Here is a 20,081-nt window from a genome sequence, read left to right as displayed (position 1 = left end):
ATCACCTGTCCTGTTACACCTTAATTCTTAGCCTGCCTGTTGTTGCACCAGATTTGTGGAGAATTGCAAATACAGGCAACAAGGCTAGTAACCTTGTAACGGCTAATCCGCTTTCATGTTTTAACCTGATCACAAGCATGAAGGATGCTGGGTTCTTTAACATCTAAAATAGCAGTCGCAGCAATATTGTTTTTTTTCACGTGGCAGTTTCCCTTGGAAGTGCTTACCAACCAGCCAAATATACCTTCTATTAGTTTCCACAGTTCTAAATTTGTAACATCAGCAGTTTGTGCTTTAGAGCTGCTCTTCAGAGTAGAAAGTTTCAGCTATTTAGAAAGCTGTGGAGCTCTGTCCTTTATGACATTACATTCAAGGTGCCCTTCTACATGATGCCCATTTACCCCCTTGGATGTTTGCAGTGCAAGCTACTCTTGGGGTTGTCGTATATTGTAGTCTGGCTGAAACCACTATAGGATTGTGATAACGTGCAGTTTTTATCACCAAATGCTACTTTTCATGTGACTTTTACACCCAAAGTGTAGAAACGCCAACATAGGTTTTTCTTATTGCTCTAACCACTATTTGCCAAATGTAGGCGCTGCTGTGACTACAGGGTTACTACCATGTGCCCAATGTTTTGTCATAAAAAAGCCCTCCCTGTCTGGTCAAGTGGGTTGTCCAACTGCTAAAGTTGTCTCAATGTGATTGAAACTGATCAAAGCTGCTAAATAAACTTTCAGTGTGATAGCTGTCCCAAATAGCTGCCAGCACCTGGTACAACATTGAGAAGGCAGCAGCCCCCTTTTTGTCGGGGTAATCGGTCTCTGCTCACTTCCACATTAAGAGGCAAGTGGGGTCAGTGACATCAGGTAAGGAACAGGATAGGTGCCCAATCACACACGACCCAGCAGATACCAGATGTGGTGTCACCGGCCTGTTCACCTACCAATTACTGATCTCTGACGGCAGCGTCGGACTGGAGTACTTTGGGCCCACCAGAGAAAAAACATTCTTGGGGCCCACCATCTACCTCCCAACTTTTGAAGAAGGGAAAGGGGACAAAGGCTGCAGCAAATTTTAGGCCACGCCTTGATCACACCCATTTCACAACTTGTTACACCTATGCCCACACCCCAACTGCACCCATTTAGCACTGCTGATCACACTGATACTGAGGGCACAGTGGCTGGCATTGTGGGCATAGTGGCTGGTACTGTGGGCACACTGACTGGTACTGAGGAAAAGAAAGAAAACAGAGAAAGGTGAGAGAACAGAGCGAAAAAGAGAACAGAGGGGGAAAGAAAGAACAGAGAAAGAAAGATGGGAAAGCAAACAGAGAAAAAGGGGAAAGAACAGAGCGAAAACAGAGAAACAAAGATAAAAAAAAAGAGAACAGACAAAGATTAGAGAGGGAAAGAGAGGAGAGAGAGAGAGAGATTCTATAAAGACATATCATGATCCACTCACATGGCTGACATCCCTGATTCCAAGGCAATCCCGCTGTCGGAGGAGGACACAGTGATGGATCTGAAGCATTCCCTGAAGTGCCTCCATGGTTCCATCACACTCTCCTCCCAAAACTACCTAATTTCTCGTCAGCTTCCAGCACGTCACTTCCGTTGAACGTCACGTGTGAATTTTAAAGTGCTCCTTGGGGCTCCGCCGTGTACTCCTGTGTCAGCGGAAAAGTAAGCTCCCAGCTAGGACAGCGGGGCAGACTCTCAAAATCGGGACTGTCCCGCTGGATCCGGGACGGTTGGGAGGTATGAATGATGCTCCCCACCATACACCTTGTACATGCACGGCTCCGCACATCTCATACACACATGGTTCCGCTTTGTACACCTCGCACACATGGCTCCACTCAGTGCACACATGGCTCCACTCCGTAAACCTCATACACACATGGCTCTGCTCCACTTCGTACACACGGCTCTGTTTTGTATACCCCGTACACACGTGGCTCCGCTCCGTACACCCTGTGAACCCCTCCTGATCCCACACACAAACTTCCCCTCGTCCAGCACCATGACGACCAGCACAGCAGAGTCCTGCATACACCGAGGCCCCTGATCATGTGACCCCTAACTCCTCCCCTCCTGTGACCTCATCACAGGTCCTGTGCGCACAGAACAGCCCAGCGACATCATTGCTGGGATTTATAGGCTGATGTGGAAATGTCTGGCACAATGCTCTCAGCTGATGAGGGGAGTTTGTGCCTACTGTAGTCTAGGAGTTGTGCCAAGCCGCCGGTGCGCCTGACATCTGCACACAGCACGGCCGGTCAGTTGTAGGCACTATTGACATGCAGCAGGGCAGGGACTAATGAAGCGGGCTGGGGGCGGGGCCCACCGGAGGATTCTCCGGTGTCCCGGTGCCTCAGTCCGACCCTGTATGACGGGTCACCTATGTTATCAGCAGGTATCGTGCACCTCTCCTGTTCATTACGTGAAACGGCACGTATCTGTTAGTATGGTGTCACCCGCCTACCTTACTGACCCATCAGATATTGTGCTCTTGACCTACTTATTTCCTGACCCACCTGTTCTCAATAGACATGATGTCCCTGGTCCTGCTTACCTCCTAATCACATCACTAGTCATGTTCTGGGATTGGAAGGAGAAGTTCTTTCTGTGTAAGAACAAATCCAGACTGAATGTCCCATGAACCGGTGCTGATATTGGGACATGGGACAGCTATCATAATGGAAATTAATTAGAATTTACTGTCTCCATTGCATTAAAACAACTCCTCATCTGGCTGGACCCTTATGTGAGTGGTGGGCAGTAAGTTCTCCTGCTGATAAAATAATCTTTTCCTTCACTTTCATTCCAGAATAAATATTGCAGAGAATGATCTCCCTTGGGAGTTTATGGTGGACCGTGTACCCACCATTATGCTCTTCCCCCAGCATAGGTAAGTGGTAAGATGTTTTTAGACCCTTTACCCCAGAATTTTTCATTTCTTCTGACGAGAACGTTGAGCTGTGATATGTTTAATGTCTAGTGATCTGTAATACACTATGGGGTCACATTACGTTTCTGGTACGTAGCGGAGCCTGCCTCAGTAAGGTCTCACATTAAATTAGCACGTAACCTACATAGAGTTCAGTGGACCACTGGAACAGGCTGTGATTAACAAACCTCCACATACAGAGATTTATATCCAATATAAAGCTTTGCATACACCATGATGTATTTTCAAATAGTCTGGAGGATTCTTTGGAAAATAAGATTGTCTTCTAGAAGTTACTGATTAGTCATTTGTTATAATTGGGAGTTAGTTTGGCTGTAATCATGAGCCTAACCTAAAGGGGTAATCCCATTTCCATAAAGATGTGCAAATTTCTAAGATATGCCCTCTCATTTAATTCTTGGGGTCCAACCTCTGGACCGTCACAGATCCTCAAAAATGAGGGGTCCTACAAAGCTGCTTCAACGCTACTTTTTTTTCTTCGTGGCTTCTTTTCCATATGATGACAGCTGGGACCACAAGCAGAGCCGAAGCCTAGAAGTGTTTGTTCTACACACTTTTAGTAATTGGCAAGCTGCAAGGCTTTTTGAGAATTCCCTCAGAGGTGGACGAGCCCTTTAATTTACAGCTCCAGGAGAGCTCTTTCCATAGAAATTCTCACATATATACACACACACTTCTCAAATGTTCTGTACATGATTGTGGTTATGCAGGCCCAGAAATATTTGGACAGTGACACAAGTTTTAGTTGTTTACCAAAATATATTCAAAAAGTAGTTATATAATCAATATAGGCTTATAGTGCAGACTCCGAGCTTTAATTTGATGCTACTCACATCCTAAGTGGAGTAATGGTTACAGCTCTTTAATATGTAGCTGTTTTTTTTTTTTAAGGGACCAAAAGTAATTGGACAGTTATCTCTAAAGCTGTGTAATGCACTGCATGGGCTATTCCCTTGTTAATTCATCATAAATTAAGCAGGTAAAAGGACTGGAGCTGATTCCACGTGCGGCATTTACATTTAGATGCTGTTACTGTGAACCTACAACATTCAGACAAAAGGGTTCTCAATGGAAGAGAAACAAATAATCATTAGGCTGAAAAAAAGCACACTGGTGAGTTTGGGAACTCAAAAAGGCCTGGATGTCAACGGAAGACAACAGTGGTGGATGATCGCAGAATCCTTCCTATGGCGAAGAAAAACCCTTTGACAACATCCAGCCATGTGGAAAAAAAAAAACTCTCCAGGAAGTAAACTACCATTCAAAAGTTTAGGGTCTCTTAGAAATTTCCTTATTTCTGAAAGAAAAGAACCGTTTTTTCCAGTGAAGCTAACATTAAATGTTTCCGAAATACACTCTATACATTGTTAATGTGGTAAATGTCTTTTCTATCTGCAGACGTCTGTTTTGTAATGCAATATCTTCATAGGTGTATAGAGGCCCATTTCCAACAACCATCACTCCAGTGTTCTTATGGTACTTTGCGTTTGCTAACTGTGTAAGAAGGCTAATGGATGGTTAGAATACCCTTGAAAACCCTTGTGCAAGTATGTTAGCACAGCTGAAAACAGTTTGGCTGATTAGAGAAGCTATAAACCTGACTTTCCTTTGAGCTAGTTGAGAATCTGGAGCATTACATTTGTTGGTTCCATTAAACTCTCAAAATAGCCAGAAAAAAATAACTTTCATGTGAAACTCGACAGTCTATTCTTGTTCTTAGAAATGAAGGCTATTCCATGTGAGAAATTGCCAAGAAACTGAAAATTTCCTACAACGGTGTGTACTACTCCCTTTAGAGGAGAGCACAAATAGGCTCTAACCAGAGTAGAAAGAGAAGTGGGAGACCCCCGCTGCACAACTGAGCAACAAGACAAGTACATTAGAGTCTGTAATTTTAGAAATTGACGCCTCACAGGTCCTCAACTGGCAGCTTCATTAAATAGTACATGCAAAACGCCAGTGTCAACGTCTACAGTGAAGAGGCGACTCCGGGATGCTGGCCTTCAGGGCAGAGTAGCAAAGAAAAAGCCATATCTGAGACTGGCTAATAAAAGGAAAACATTAATATGGGCAAAAGAACACAGACATTGGACAGAAGAAGATTGGTAAAAAGTGTTATGGACAGACGAATCCAAGTTTAAGGTGTTTGGATCACACAGAAGATCATTTGTGAGACGCAGAACAACTGAAAAGTTGCTGGAAGAGTGCCTGACGCCATCTGTCAAGCATGGTGGAGGTAATGTGATGGTCTGGGGTTGCTTTGGTGCTGGTAAAGTGGGAGATTTGTACAAGGTAAAAGGGATTTTGAATAAGGAAGGCTATCACTCCATTTTGCAACGCCATGCCATACCCTGTGGACAGCGCTTGATTGGAGCCAATTTCATCCTACGACAGGACAATGACCCAAAGCACACCTCCAAATTATGCAAGAACTATTTAGGGAAGAAGCAGGCAGCTGGTATTCTATCTGTAATGGAGTGGCCAGCGCAGTCACCAGATCTCAACACCATTGAGCGGTTGTGGGAACAGCTTGACTGTATGGTTCACAAAATGTGCCCATCAAGACAAACCAACTTGTGGCCGGGGCTTCTGGAAGCATGGGGTGAAATTTCTCCAGACTACCTCAGCAAATTAACTGCTGGAAAGCCAAAGGTCTGCAATGCTGGAATTGCTGCAAAGGGAGCATTCTTTGACGAAAGCAAAGTTTGAAGGAGAAAATTATTATTTCAAATAAAAATCTATTTTTCGAACCTTCTCAACGTCTGGACTAGATTTTAAATTCATTTGGCAACTTATTTGATTAATAAAAGTATGAGTTTTCATGGAAAACACAAAATTATCTGGGTGACCCCAAACTTTTGAACGGTAGTGTAGGTGTATCAGATTCTAAGTCTACCATAAAAAGAAGACTTCATGAGAGCAAATAGAGAGGGTTCACCATAAGGTGCAAACCATTAACCAGCCTGAAAAATAGAAAGGCCAGATTAAGACTTTGATAAAAATCATCTATAGAAGCTAGCCCAGGTCTGGAAAGTTATTCTTTGGCGAGATTACTCTAAGATCAACCTGAACCAGAATGATGGGAAGCAGAAAGTATGGAGAAGGCTTGGAACGGCTCATGATCCAAAGCACATCATATCCTCTGTAAAACACGGTGGAGGCAGTGTGATGGCTTGGGCATGCATGGCTGCCAATGGCGCTGGGTCACTAGTGTTTATTGATGATGTGACTGAAGACAGAAGCAGCTGGATGAATTCTGAACTGTTCAGGGCTATACTTTCTGCTCGAATTCAACCAGATGCAGCAAGGTTGACTAGGCTGCACTTCACAGCACAGATGGACAATGGCCAAAAACACACTGAAAGCAACCCAGGAGTTTGTTTGTTTTTTTTTTGGCAAAAAGTTGAAAATTCTGTAATCACCAAGTTAGTACCAGGTCTCAACCCCATCGAGAAGCATTTCACCGGCTTAAGACAAAACTTAAGGCGGAAATATCAACAAACAAGCAACAACTGAAGTCAGTTTCAGTAAAGGCCGGCAAAGCATCACAAAGGAGGAAACCAGCGTTTGGTAAGCCCTGTTTCACACATCCGTTGTTTGTGTCCGCCAAACGGATCCGTTTCCGTTTTTTGCCCCTAACGGATGCTAACTGATCCATTTGGATCCGTTTTTTTGGCAGATCCGCGGTAGCCGCTAATGCAAGTCTATGGGGAAAAAAAACGGATCCGCCAAAAACATGGCGGATCCGTTTTTTTAACGGAAAATGAGGAATTTGGACTGATATAAAAAAAACGGAAGTGTGATCCAGGCCTAATGTCCATGGCTTCCAGACTTCGGGCAGTCATTGCCTGCAAAGGATTGTCTACAAAGTATTAAAAATTAACATTTTATTTATGGTAAAGTTAATTTGTCCAATTACTTCTGATCTCCTGAAATGGAGGAGGCATTGTAGAAAAATGGTTGCAATTCCCAAACGTTTCACAGGATATTTTTGTTCAACCCCTTTAATTAAACCTGAAAGTCTACAATCCAATTACATCTCATTTAATTTTAAGTAAAATAGTGGCGTGCAGAGCCGAAATAACAGACTCGGTCCCTATCCAAATATTTCTGTTCCTAACTGTGTATCATTTGCAGATTTGCACAGAGAAAGGTATTTTTGACACAAGTGTAGGAAAAAGCCTTAAAAAATTTCCAAACTGAAGTCTGAGGCTTTGTCAGATGTCCTGTGCCTGGTATGGCGGGATCCACAATAATGCGCTAGTAACCACTGTAGAGCTCAGATAAGAAAAAGGTGTAGATTGTAGATAACCATTGATTTGTGTAAAAAAAAAAAAAAAAAAAAAAAAAAAGTATTAATGTACAATAAAAATACAAGAACCTAGAATTAGCCAATATAGTGACCCACAAATAAGCAAATTACAGTAACATAATGAAGAGCATCAGTCTAAAAAAGCATGAATGCATCATTGTCAAATTCATTGAGAGTTACAGGGGCATTAAATAACGTAATGAATAGTAAGACCTAAATTCAGTATCTGTAACCTAATAGTCTATAGTAATATATAGTCCCTGTAGGAACTCTCCTAGCTCAATGATACATACACTCACTGGCCACTTTATTAGGTACACCTGTCCAACTGTGTGTTAAGACTTAATTTCTAATCAGCCAATCACATGGCGGCAACTCAGTGCATTTAGGCATGTAGACATGGTCAAGACAATCTCCTGCAGTTCAAACCGAGCATCAGTATGGGGAAGAAAGGTGATTTGAGTGCCTTTGAACGTGGCATGATTGTTGGTGCCAGAAGGGCTGGTCTGAGTATTTCAGAAACTGCTGATCTACTGGGATTTTCACGCACAACCATCTCTAGGGTTTACAGAGAATGGTCCGAAAAAGAAAAAAAATCCAGTGAGCGGCAGTTCTGTGGCCGGAAATGCCTTGTTGATGCCAGAGGTCAGAGGAGAATGGGCATACTGGTTCGAGCTGATAGAAAGGCAACAGTGACTCAAATTGCCACCCGTTACAACCAAGGTAGGCAGAAGAGCATCTCTGAACGCACAGTGCGTCGAACTTTGAGGCAGATGGGCTACAGCAGCAGAAGACCACACTGGGTACCACTCCTCTCAGCTAAGAACAGGAAACTGAGGCTACAGTTTGCACAAGCTCATCGAAATTGGACAGTAGAAGATTGGAAAAACGTTGCCTGGTCTGATGAGTCTCGATTTCGGCTGCGACATTCGGATGGTAGGGTCAGAATTTGGCGTAAACAACATGAAAGCATGGATCCATCCTGCCTTGTATCAACGGTTCAGGCTGGTGGTGGTGGTGTCATGGTGTGGGGAATTTTTTCTTGGCACTCTTTGGGCCCCTTGGTACCAATTGAGCATCGTTGCAATGCCACAGCCTACCTGAGTATTGTTGCTGACCATGTCCATCCCTTTATGACCACAATGTACCCAACATCTGATGGCTACTTTCAGCAGGATAATGCGCCATGTCATAAAGCTCAAATCATCTCAGATTGGTTTCTTGAACATGACAATGAGTTCACTGCACTCAAATGGCCTCCTCAGTCACCAGATCTCAATCCAATAGAGCATCTTTGGGATGTGGTGGAACGGGAGATTCACATCAGGGATGTGCAGCCGACAAATCTGCGCCAACTGTGTGATGCCATCATGTCAATATGGTCCAAAATCTCTGAGGAATGCTTCCAGCACCTTGTTGAATCTCTGCCACGAAGAATTGAGGCAGTTCTGAAGGCAAAAGGGGGTCCAACCCCTTACTAGCATGGTGTACCTAATAAAGTGGCCAGTGAGTGTATGTCTATTTGATAGATTATCTGGTGTAGAAGTAGAATGGATTTGACTATAAGATATTGTGGAGCCATCTACCCCTACGCACGTTTCGGCATGCTAGCCTTCTTGCTTTACACCTTTCTTAACCAATTATTTGTCCTATACACTCGGTATCCTTACAATTTGTGTTTACTGTAGCTATTTATGATTAGGTATTGATACTTTTTGTGGGTTGCCAACCTTCTTGGTGTTTAATAACCAGTGTAGACAGGAGCCAGACTGTCATCTGTAGCTGCTTCTTGTTTCTGCACAATAAGGCTTTTCCATCCTTTAGATGAAAATAACTCGTAGAATTTTTCTTTTTAATCCCATTTAGTGTGGCACCTATGCCCCTAGTCGCCTGGTGGCCACTTGGCTGCTTCTCGTATGTCCACAGTAACCACGCATGTGCCACACTGGTGGCATCCCCTTCAGCACCACTTACAAAGCATTGATCCTGAGGTTGGGACCTGGATGATGTTGCAACACGTAATATACCATAATTTTGTGCAAGATACTTAAGATTAAAAAAAAAAGTAATGAATAACAAGCAAAACTAGTTTTTCATAGCTACGTTGTGTCACTGATGTCCGGTGACTTTAGGGACACTGCTGCTTTTCATACTTGGGGTGTCTGAAGAGGAAGCACAGTGGGTAGCGGACATTTCTGCTAATAAGCAGATTTGTTTTGCTGTAAAACATTGCAGTCCTGTTTCCTCTATACTATAAATACACAGGCAGGACGTGTGCTGCCTTCACGGCTGAGCGATGCGTACTGCTATAATCTGCACATCCTATGCAAACAAAGCTTACTTCTGTAGATGTCGCAGTGTTCTGCACCAATAATCATTTCATTATACAGTAAATAACATATCCTCCCCAGTGTGATTTTTGTTATGTATTAAAGGGAACCTGTCACCCCCCCCCCCCCCCCCCCAGGGCGTTTTTCATTTAGAGCCACCTTCAGCAGCACTAAGGCTGCACTCTGTGAAGGTGGCTCTTCTGTTTCTGACCCCTAGTAACGCAGAAATATCGACTTTTATAAATAGGTCCCCATACCTGTATTGCGTCCCAGAGGTATGTTGTGTCCCCCTGTATCAGCCACCTCCCAGCCATCCATCATGCCCCTTGTCTTGCGTCTGGGCACCGCCTCCCAGCCATCCATCATGACCCTGTGAGTCGCCGCCGCCTCCTGTGTAGTATGCCTGCGCTGTGACAACTCTAGCTGCAGCTCCCCCCCCCCCCCCCCCCCCCCCCCTCTTTCTTTTTCCTCCCTCAGCACACAGTGTGTGATGAGCTGAGCTCCACACAAGCAGGTCACTGGCAGGTCAGCTCATCAGCTAAGGTGTGTCACTGTAAAAACCCCTTTTCTAATATATATAATACTGCAAATGTATTGAAATAAAGTCCTCTATTGGCTTAATATTTCACTATCCTAGCTCTAACTATTTTTCTTTCTATTTATCCATCTATCATCTATCTATCTACCCATCTATCCATTTATGCATCTATCTATTCATCTATCATTTATCTATCTATACTTTTTTACTATCTGTCCATCTATCTAGCCATCTCATTCCTTCTATCTATCTCATTCTTCTATCTATTTATCTCATTCCTTCTATCTATAGATCTGTCTATCTTATTCCTTCTATCTGTCTAATTCCATATATCCATCTATAGATTGATAGATGGAATGAGATAGACACAGGTAGACAGATCTATAGATAGAGAGAAGGAATGCGATAGATAATGGATAGATAAATAATAGATACATAGAAGAATGAGAGAGATAGATAAAAGGATGGATGGATAGATGATAGATTGATAAGTGGATGGATGGATACATCGATAGATGATAGATAAAAAAAAATTGATAGATGAATAGATGGATGGTTAGATGGATACATAGACAGATGGATGAATGGATAGATGGGTAGATACATAGATGATAGATGTTAGATAAATAGATGATAGATGGATAGATACATTGATGATAGATAAGTAGATGGATAGAAAGAAAAATAGAGCTAGGATAGTGAAATATTAAGCCAATAGAGCACTTTATTTCAATACATTTGCAGTATTATATATATTATAAAAGGGGTTTTTACAGTGACACACCTTAGCTGATGAGCTGACCTGCCAGTGACCTGCTTGTGTGGAGCTCAGCTCATCACACACTGTGTGCTGAGGGAGGAAAAAGAAAGAGGGGGGGGGGGGAAGCTGCAGCTAGAGTTGTCACAGGCATACTAGACAGGAGGAGGAGGCGATGCACAGGGGCATGATGGATGGCTGGTAGGCGATGCCCAGACGTAAGACAAGGGGCATGATGGACGGATGGGAGGCGGTGCCCAGACGCAACAGGGGCATGATGGGAGGCGGCTGAGACAGGGGGACGCCCCATACCCATGGGACGCCCCATACCCATGGGACGCCCCATACCCATGGGACGCCCCATACCCATGGGACGCTTTACAGGTATGAGGAGCTATTTATAAAAGTCAATATTTCGGCGTTGCTAGGGGTCAGAAACAGAAGAGCCACCTTCACAGAATGCAGTCTTAGTGCTGCTGAAGGTGGCTCTTTTACTTAAAAACGCCCTGGGGGGGGGGGGGGGGTGACAGGTTCCCTTTAAAAATGATACAGTACGGTTACTATTGATCCTGCAAATGGCTGCCGATTGGTGGAGGGTCTCAGGGCCCAGACCCCCACTGATCCCAAAATACCACTCTGTGCACACAGCACACAAGCGGCTCCATTGTAAGCCTATGGGGCTCTTCAGTGCTCTGAGATACTACCTCTCACCTCCATAGACTTGCGTTTGAGCCCTTACACTGCACTGCGTGCATGTGGCATACAAGAGCTGCCCGTTTTGAAAGTGGTATTTAAAGCAATTGGTTCATCAGCTATTTGCAGTGTATAGAATCTATACAAAGGAAACTTGGATAATGAGTTACATTTTATGGGAATATCTTCTTTTAGTCGGGTTCAATGCACAGTTTCTATTTCTTTCATATTGGCATTCCATTTCCAGACTCATGAAGGAATATTTGGGCCTCTTCACCTATCGGCACATGTGGCGTCCTTGCAATATTCATGCACGTAGCTCTAAGGTTGACTTTCAACCTTGGGTCCATGAGTTCATCTCCTTCTAAAATAATTTTAGAGTACTACAGGTGGAGTAGGTTCTTGTCCTAATAAACATGAAATGTTTTTTGTAGAAACCCGATGTGCCAGTCATGAGAAATCACCCCTGCCCCCTTGTGAGCCGCTTATGTCACACACAGCAGGTGAAATAAGTACTAAACACTTCACCAATATTTTAATTAAATGTTTTTAAAGGTGCTATTGACATGAAATTCTCAGCAGATGTTGGTAACAACCCATCCTATCCACTCACGTGAAGAAATCAAACTGTAGATGTCCATAAATTGTCATGTGTAATAATGAGAAATGTCACAGGGAAAAGTATTGAGCAAATGAAAAAATAGAGGTGCAATAAGCTATGGAAAGTCATGACTCCTGCTGAAATCCATCAATAATTAGAAAACAATTCTGTCTAAGTGAAAAATATCAGCTGGTTCATCAGATGGCCTATAAAAAGGTGTCTTATTACCAAGGTGTCATACAAGAAACCTCTCATAATGGGTAAAACCATTGAGCTGTCTCAAGACCTTTGCAACATTACTGTTGCACAACATACTGATAGCGTTGGTTACAGAAGATTTTCTTAACTACTGAAGCTTCCAGTGAGCACCTTTGGGGTCATAATCCAGAAGTGGAAAGAACATAATTTTGCCATGAACTGACCAGCTGCTCTCCATAAAATTTCAGATGGACAACTCGTCCGACAATTCTTTCACTCCTCCAAGAGCCAATGATCACCTGTTGAGGGCTACAGAAAAACCAGGAATCAGCAGCTACAATTATGTTTCTAATGAAAACAATAAGTAATGCATTCAATGTCCATGACCTGTGTGCATGCCCATCACGCAATCTCCGTGACCTGTATGCACGTTCACCAGGCAAGATTCAATTGCTGAACAAAAAGCATGTTCAAGCATGTTTAAAGTTTGCTCAGCAACATAGACAAGCCTGTGAAATACTGGGACAATATAGTCTGCTCAGATGAGACCAAAATTGAACTCTTTGTATGCCATAATACACATGTTTGGAGAATAAAGGGCACTGCATATCACCCCAAAACACCACACCAGCAGTGAAGTTTGTAGGTGGGAACACCATGATGTGAGGCTGTTTTTCAGCATACAACACTGGCAAACATCATATAATTGAAGGAAGGATGAATGGACAAATGTACCGAGACATTCTTGATAAAACTGTTGCCATCTAACAGGATGATGAAGATGAAACAAGGGTGGACATTTCAGCAAGACAATGATCCCAAACACACAGCCAAGGAAACTCTCAATTAGTATCATAGACAGAAAATAAAGCTGCTAGAATGGCCGCGCCAATTACCTGCCCTGAATCCAATAGAAATTTATGGGAAGAACTAAAGCTCAGAGTCCATAGAAGGAGCCCACGGGTCCTTCAAGATCTGCACACAGGTGTGATTTTGGCCCATTCTTTCACACAAGCAGAGCAATACATGCAACTAGTTTCTCCATACAGGTGACTCTTCAAGCTGTCATCACCAACAAAGGCTTTTGTATGAAGTATTACATTTCCATAAGCCTGCTCAATACTTTTTCCTTGTGCCATTTCTCATTATCACACACAATTTATAGACCTCTCCAGTTTGATTTCTCTTCTCTTCCTACGTGGATTGGATGGGTTGTTACCAATGAGGGGATTCTAATGAGAATTTCATGTCGATCGCACCTTTTAGAAATAGATTTACTTAGAAAATTGTGATGTGCGCAATACTTGTTTCACCTGCTGTATTTGTCACATCAGTAGGCATTGAGCTCCTTCGACCTGTTCTTACCCAGAGGTGGGGAAGCAGAGCCCTCTTTAATACTCAGTTGTACAATGGTCCATATGGATGGGGTTGTTTTTTTTTTTTTTTTTTTTTTGTTTTGTTTTTTCTTTTAGAAGATGACCACTTTTAAGGTATATAAAGTTTTTATTTTGGGAATTGTCATCCTATGTTACTTTTGCAATGAACTCTTTGAGTCTATCTTAAAAGAAACCTAAAAGTGAATAAATATGTATATATTATATGGTGAGATCTGATCCCCCTGAAGTTACTAGACTATAGAATTTTCTTGACAACCGGTCCCCTTGTAATCCTGTCTGGTTGTCGACCTCCTTACTTTCTGCCAATTTTGGTTGGCTATGTAGCCTAAGATCTTTTTAGGATCGGGTCATAAAGCGGAAATTCTGCCGTAAATCCGCTTGTGCAATCTGTCATAAATCCACAGCAGAATCTGCACGTGCGACCGATGGATCTGGCTGTGAATTTCACCTCTCAACATTGAAAGGGGTGAAGATTCAGACCTGGAATTATCACCCTGCAAGTGTTAAATTCTGCATCTCCCCCTACATTCTGTGCCCATGAAGGTTGTGCTGATCAGGCCACAGTCTTTTTACTTGTTCCCAAGGGTGGCCGCAGAATTGTGAGCGAGAGAGCAATCTAGAGTATAGGAGAATTGCCTATTTTATAATTTACCGGACCCAGTGGTGATCTAAAGCTGGTTGTCAGCTGAACTATTGGATGACGGCCATCTCGGCTGACTTTCCCCTACACAAGATCGCTCCTGAGTTCTCTGAGAAAGCCATCAGATGACCCGTCGGCCGGCGGTTTATCTCTGGGAGAACAATCGGACGTGCGCTATCAACATCGGCCAACGTTGGTTTGTTTATGGGGGCAGCTTGAGGGTTTTCACATGGTCAGTTTGGTGCAGAAATTTCTGCTATTGTGGCATTCTTTTGACTGGGGCTTGCAACAACCACGCGCATGCTGCAGAAAAAAAGTATGGTGGAAAATCTGTGCATGTTCATATACTCAAAGGTCCAATGGTTTTTGGTGTTTGTCCCCTTCCAATGAGATTATTCTGGGTTGGACTTTGACATTTATGACGCATTCTTTCATAGCACCGTAATCCACAGCGCTGTACATACATTGTCATCACTGCCCATGTTGGGGCTCACAAGTATCAATATTACACAGGGAATTTAGTTTATAGATGAAGCTAATGGTCAGCTATTATGTTGTGCAGTATAATGGTACTCGAGTAATCTTATAACCATACCCTGCTATATCTACAGGAAAGAGAACAGCGTGAAGTATCCCGAGGATGAGCAGATCACCATTCCGAACCTTCTGAGATTTCTACTGAAATATTCTACCCTGCCTTCTACTGGACCAGATCCGCCAGCCTCGTGCCCCAAGCACTACCTACAGTACAAAGAGGATCATGTTTCTTACTTGGAACGAGAGATCCACAGACTCCGAGCAGAAATTAAGGCTTTACATGAGGCCCAGGATCAGCTGGCAGAACATATTTCAAAAGCTAGAAAAGACGCACGAGACCTTAAACTGCAAAAACAAAAATTAGAAAAACACAACAAAGCCCTGGAGGATCACAAGGAGCAACTGCAAGCACTGTATGAGCAGAAAGCCCGGGAGGCAGGAACCATGGCAGATAAGATCAAAGAGCTGGTGGCCGCTTCTGAAAGTCTTCTGGCAGAAAACGCGTTGCTCAAGTTTCTGTTGGTTTCATTAGAAGCCAAAAACAAAGCAAAATTAGAGACTGAAAATCACGAGAACCTTGAGGATGGAAGCCGGCCAACCTCTGATAGTACTGAAGTTTCTGAGGGATCCTCTGATATTGGCACAGATGGCTCCGTGACGTTGGAGTTCAATAATGACAACAAAACGGACTGAATATTTTTTATTAGAAATATTTGGAAAATAATTTATACAAATTTTCTTACTGTAAATAAAATGTTTTGCAGATAGAGAATAAAACTTTATTTTTTAATCTTCCTCCAGTTTTAAAGAGTGAATTACATTCTAGTCCAGGAGTGCACAAATGTTTCTGGTCAGGAAGCCACATTATCACTTTTGTATTGTAGTTTTATGCCAAAGTTTGTCTTTAAAACTTTAAATAAAAAGAGCGATCAGACTGGTGACGGGTGCTCACTAAGAAAATAGGCAGCCACGGACTGGTGACGGGTGCTCACTAAGAAAATGGGCAGCCACGGACTGGTGACGGGTGCTCGCTAAGAAAATGGGCAGCCACGGACTGGTGACGGGTGCTCGCTAAGAAAATGGGCAGCCACGGACGGGTGCTCGCTAAGAAAATGGGCAGCCACGGACGGGTGCTTGCTAAGAAAATAGGCAGCCACGGACTGGTGATGGGTGCTCGCTAAGAAAATAGGCAGCCACGGACTGGTGATGGGTGCTCGCTAAGAAAATAGGCAGCCACGGACTGGCGACGGGTGCTCGCTAAGAAAATAGGCAGCCACGGACTGGCGACGGGTGCTCGCTAAGAAAATAGGCAGCTACGGACTGGTGACGGGTGCTCGCTAAGAAAATAGGCAGCCACGGACTGGCGACGGGTGCTCGCTAAGAAAATAGGCAGCTACGGACTGGTGACGGGTGCTCGCTAAGAAAATAGGCAGCCACGGACTGGTGATGGGTGCTCGCTAAGAAAATAGGCAGCCACGGACTGGTGATGGGTGCTCGCTAAGAAAATAGGCAGCCACGGACTGGCGACGGGTGCTCGCTAAGAAAATAGGCAGCCACGGACTGGCGACGGGTGCTCGCTAAGAAAATAGGCAGCTACGGACTGGTGACGGGTGCTCGCTAAGAAAATAGGCAACTATGGACTGGCCACGGGTGCTCGCTAAGAAAATAGGCAGCTAAGGACTGGTGACGGGTACTCGCTAAGAAAATAGGCAGCAAAAGACTGATTATTTTTCGAAATGACTCCTATTGCCAGAAATGCTGACAAGTTTCTTTTATGTCACCGAAAAGACCCAACATACTAGAAAAAGTTGCCTTCTCTCTGCATGCTTGGATCCCACAACTCAGAAGTTTGGAATCTCGAGCCTCTGTGACCACCACCCTACCTACCTTGAAGTGAAAGCACGAGATCTAGAGCGCCTACTTTTAGTAAGAAGTAACCAATTGGTAATGAATGAAGTTACTGCTTACTAAAGATATATACGGTATATTTGCTCTGGTTTAGTTGAAATCGCAGTATCTCATGATGACAGGCGAGAGCGCACGCTTTCATTACGAAGGTGGTTCAGGGAAGGTTGTGGGATCCCACAAGTTCAGACATGACGTTTGCTGCCACGTTGGATCCTTGGGTGCCATTACGGACACTTGTCTTGGTAACTGATGAATTTTCATGTCAAAATTATAAATCTTGCAATTTTAACACTTGCTACGGTGGCGCTTTTTATTATTATTATTATTATTTTTTTTTTTTTTGTTACCTCATCTGAGAGAAGCATAATGTATCACTTATTTGGCTGCTTGCTGTAGATTTGATAAAATCAGTTTTTTTTGTTTTTTTTTCCCTCTGCGGTTCTCTGAATGCTGAGCTCTGTATAACCCCGATCACACTACTGGCAGCTTTCTACCCATGTACAGTGTACAATCAGTGTGAGCGGAATTATACAGGGCTCATGAATATGGAGGACGACGTGGCAGCAGGATTACTTGTCCTCTAGTGATAATCTCCTGACTTAAAATGGTGATTTTTGTCAAAACTACAGCATGAATGGGGGTCTCTAAGAACAACAACAATGTAGAAACAGATTAGGTGGCCAAAAAACTGACAGATTCCCTTTTAAAGGGGTATTCCCATCTCAAGATCCTTTCCCAATAGGTAGTAGGTGTAATAATAATTAGTATAATAATAGCAAATAACTCCAATTAGAAATGTAATATAGTTTTTCTGATGTATATCTTCATGTGCAGGCATTGCAGGACCTTAGGTATCTATGGTTATGATCACTAGCACCTAGCTAACTGCAACTATATCAGTGGTCATAACCATGGATACCTAAGGTCCTGCAATGCCTGCACATGAAGATATACATCAGAAAAACTAGATTACATTTCTAATTGGAGTTATTTGCTATTATTATACTAATTATTATTACACCTACTACCTATTGGGATAGGATCTTGGAGATGAGAATACCCCTTTAAGAAAACATGCAATAAACTGACTCGCACTATCTTTGTATCGCATTAAATAAGCCTGTGCAATGGTCACTGTGAAAGGAAGGGGCGCCATCACATCACCTACTGTGGTAGGTCCTGTAATAAGGAGCCCCAGTGTGAATATTACAAGATTACTAATTTAAAAAAAAATCCTAATGATCATCTCTGATCAACACTGCAAAAATTTAAAAAAAAAAAAAAAAAAAAATACACTTAAACCTGACTAGACAGTCATTTTCAGATGACCGATTCCTTTTAATGAATACCTGGTACAGTGCACTCCTCCTGCTCCAGCAGCATCTAGGAAAAAAGAGAACTGCGCTCCAGTCTAACGGCGCGCCCTTCTCTGCAGCAGAAGGATACGGCAGCTTCTTCAAACTATCACAACATAGACAACTTGTGTCTCTGTGGCTGCACAGATCTCCATTATGGGCAGAGATTGTCGCTTTTTTATGGATGTATTAGGTTTAGTAACTTCCTTAAATTGTGGACAATAAGGTGCATTGACGCCTGTAAAATTGCATCTTTCTAAACTGTACAAATTGAATCAAATTTTTGACTTGTAACACACTTTACAATCAACTTTCTTCATATCATGCAGAGTAAACATTATTTTTATTTATATTTTTTTCAAGATCAGGAATGCTCACATACAAAGTAATGTGGAAGAAGCAAAAAATAATATAGGAATAACCAAAGCATTTACTTGGAGAAGTAGATAACCACCACTCACATATTCCGAGGTGTCGGAGTCCACTCAGGAGTCTCATCAGGATCCAGCTTAAACATAGAACGGCTCTTTTCTTCCTTTGCTATCAGCACAATGGATGGCCACTGGGGGAATTCATGTTCTTATTACTCTTTCAAGTGAGGAATTCGAGGCTCCTGGTCTCAAATCACAAGATCCAGTTCAATCTTTCCAACTCAGACAGCAAAAATTATCCATAATCCAAACAATGCTAATTTAGTGGGGAAAAAAAAAAAAAATCATAATGTATTAAAAAGGCATAAAATATACATCACTGTGCTTTGAAAAATAGGAAAAAAATAACGATCAGTTTACCATATTTTGGAATATGGAGAGTGGATCATCAAATCACCCGCCACTAGTGTTGAGCATTCCGATACTGCAAATATCGAGTATCGGCCGATATTCGCTGTATCGGAATTCCGATAGAGTACCGATATTTTTTTCAATATCGGAATCTGAAGTTCCCGTAATGCAATGAGCCACTGTTGTGGCTCTGATTGGCTGCCGAAATGACGTCATCATGATGCGTGGTCTGTGCGCATCATGATGCGCCGTCAGTTCGGGCTTTCCGGGGGGGTCTGTGCCGACTGCCCGGGGGTCTGTACCGGCTTGTCGGGGGGCTGTGCCGGCCTGCCGGTGGTCTGTGCCGACTGTCCGGGGGTCGGTGCAGGCATCGTCCAATGGGACTACAAGTCCCATCGGGCGATTCCTGCTACCATGACGGTGATTGACACATTAGCCAATGATGGGACAGTAGTAGTCCCATCATCCGGCTAATGTGTTGAATGTAAAAAAAAAAAAATACATACTACATGCATATATACCACATATATACTACATACATGCTACATACATACTACATATATACCACATGCATGCAACATACATATATACTACATATATACCACATGCATGCAACATGCATACTACATATATACCACATATATACTACATGCATGCAACATACATATATACAACATATATACTACATGCAACATACATACTACATATATACTACATATATACTACATACATGCAACATACATATATACTACATGCATGCAACATACATACATACTACATATATACCACATGCATGCAACATGCATACTACATATATACCACATACATGCATACTACATATATACCACATATAAACTACATGCATGCAACATACATATATACTACATGCAACATACATACTACATATATGCCACATGCATGCAACATGCATACAACATATATACTACATGCATGCAACATGCATACTACATATATACAACATATATACTACATGCATGCAACATACATATATACTACATGCAACATACATACTACATATATACCACATGCATGCAAC

The 20,081-nt window shown here is 42.7% G+C and overlaps 1 protein-coding gene across 1 annotated transcript in view; it reads left to right on the top strand.

The window, feature by feature from the left end:
- The window catches only part of TXNDC11 (thioredoxin domain containing 11), a 52,271-nt gene extending 36,497 nt beyond the window's left edge, over positions 1 to 15,774 (top strand). Inside the window, exons 11-12 of the mRNA XM_073542867.1 lie at positions 2,836 to 2,916; positions 15,054 to 15,774. Coding sequence (XP_073398968.1) covers positions 2,836 to 2,916; positions 15,054 to 15,672 — 700 coding nt within the window. The 3' untranslated portion in view covers positions 15,673 to 15,774. The remainder of the gene's footprint in view (positions 1 to 2,835; positions 2,917 to 15,053) is intronic.
- The last annotated feature ends 4,307 nt before the right edge of the window (positions 15,775 to 20,081 follow it).

The sequence above is a fragment of the Dendrobates tinctorius genome, unplaced genomic scaffold, assembly GCF_039654945.1.
Source record: "Dendrobates tinctorius isolate UK_male_01 unplaced genomic scaffold, ASM3965494v1 ptg000129l, whole genome shotgun sequence".
NCBI lineage: Eukaryota > Metazoa > Chordata > Amphibia > Anura > Dendrobatidae > Dendrobates > Dendrobates tinctorius.
This window is presented reverse-complemented; position numbering and strand designations above follow the sequence as displayed.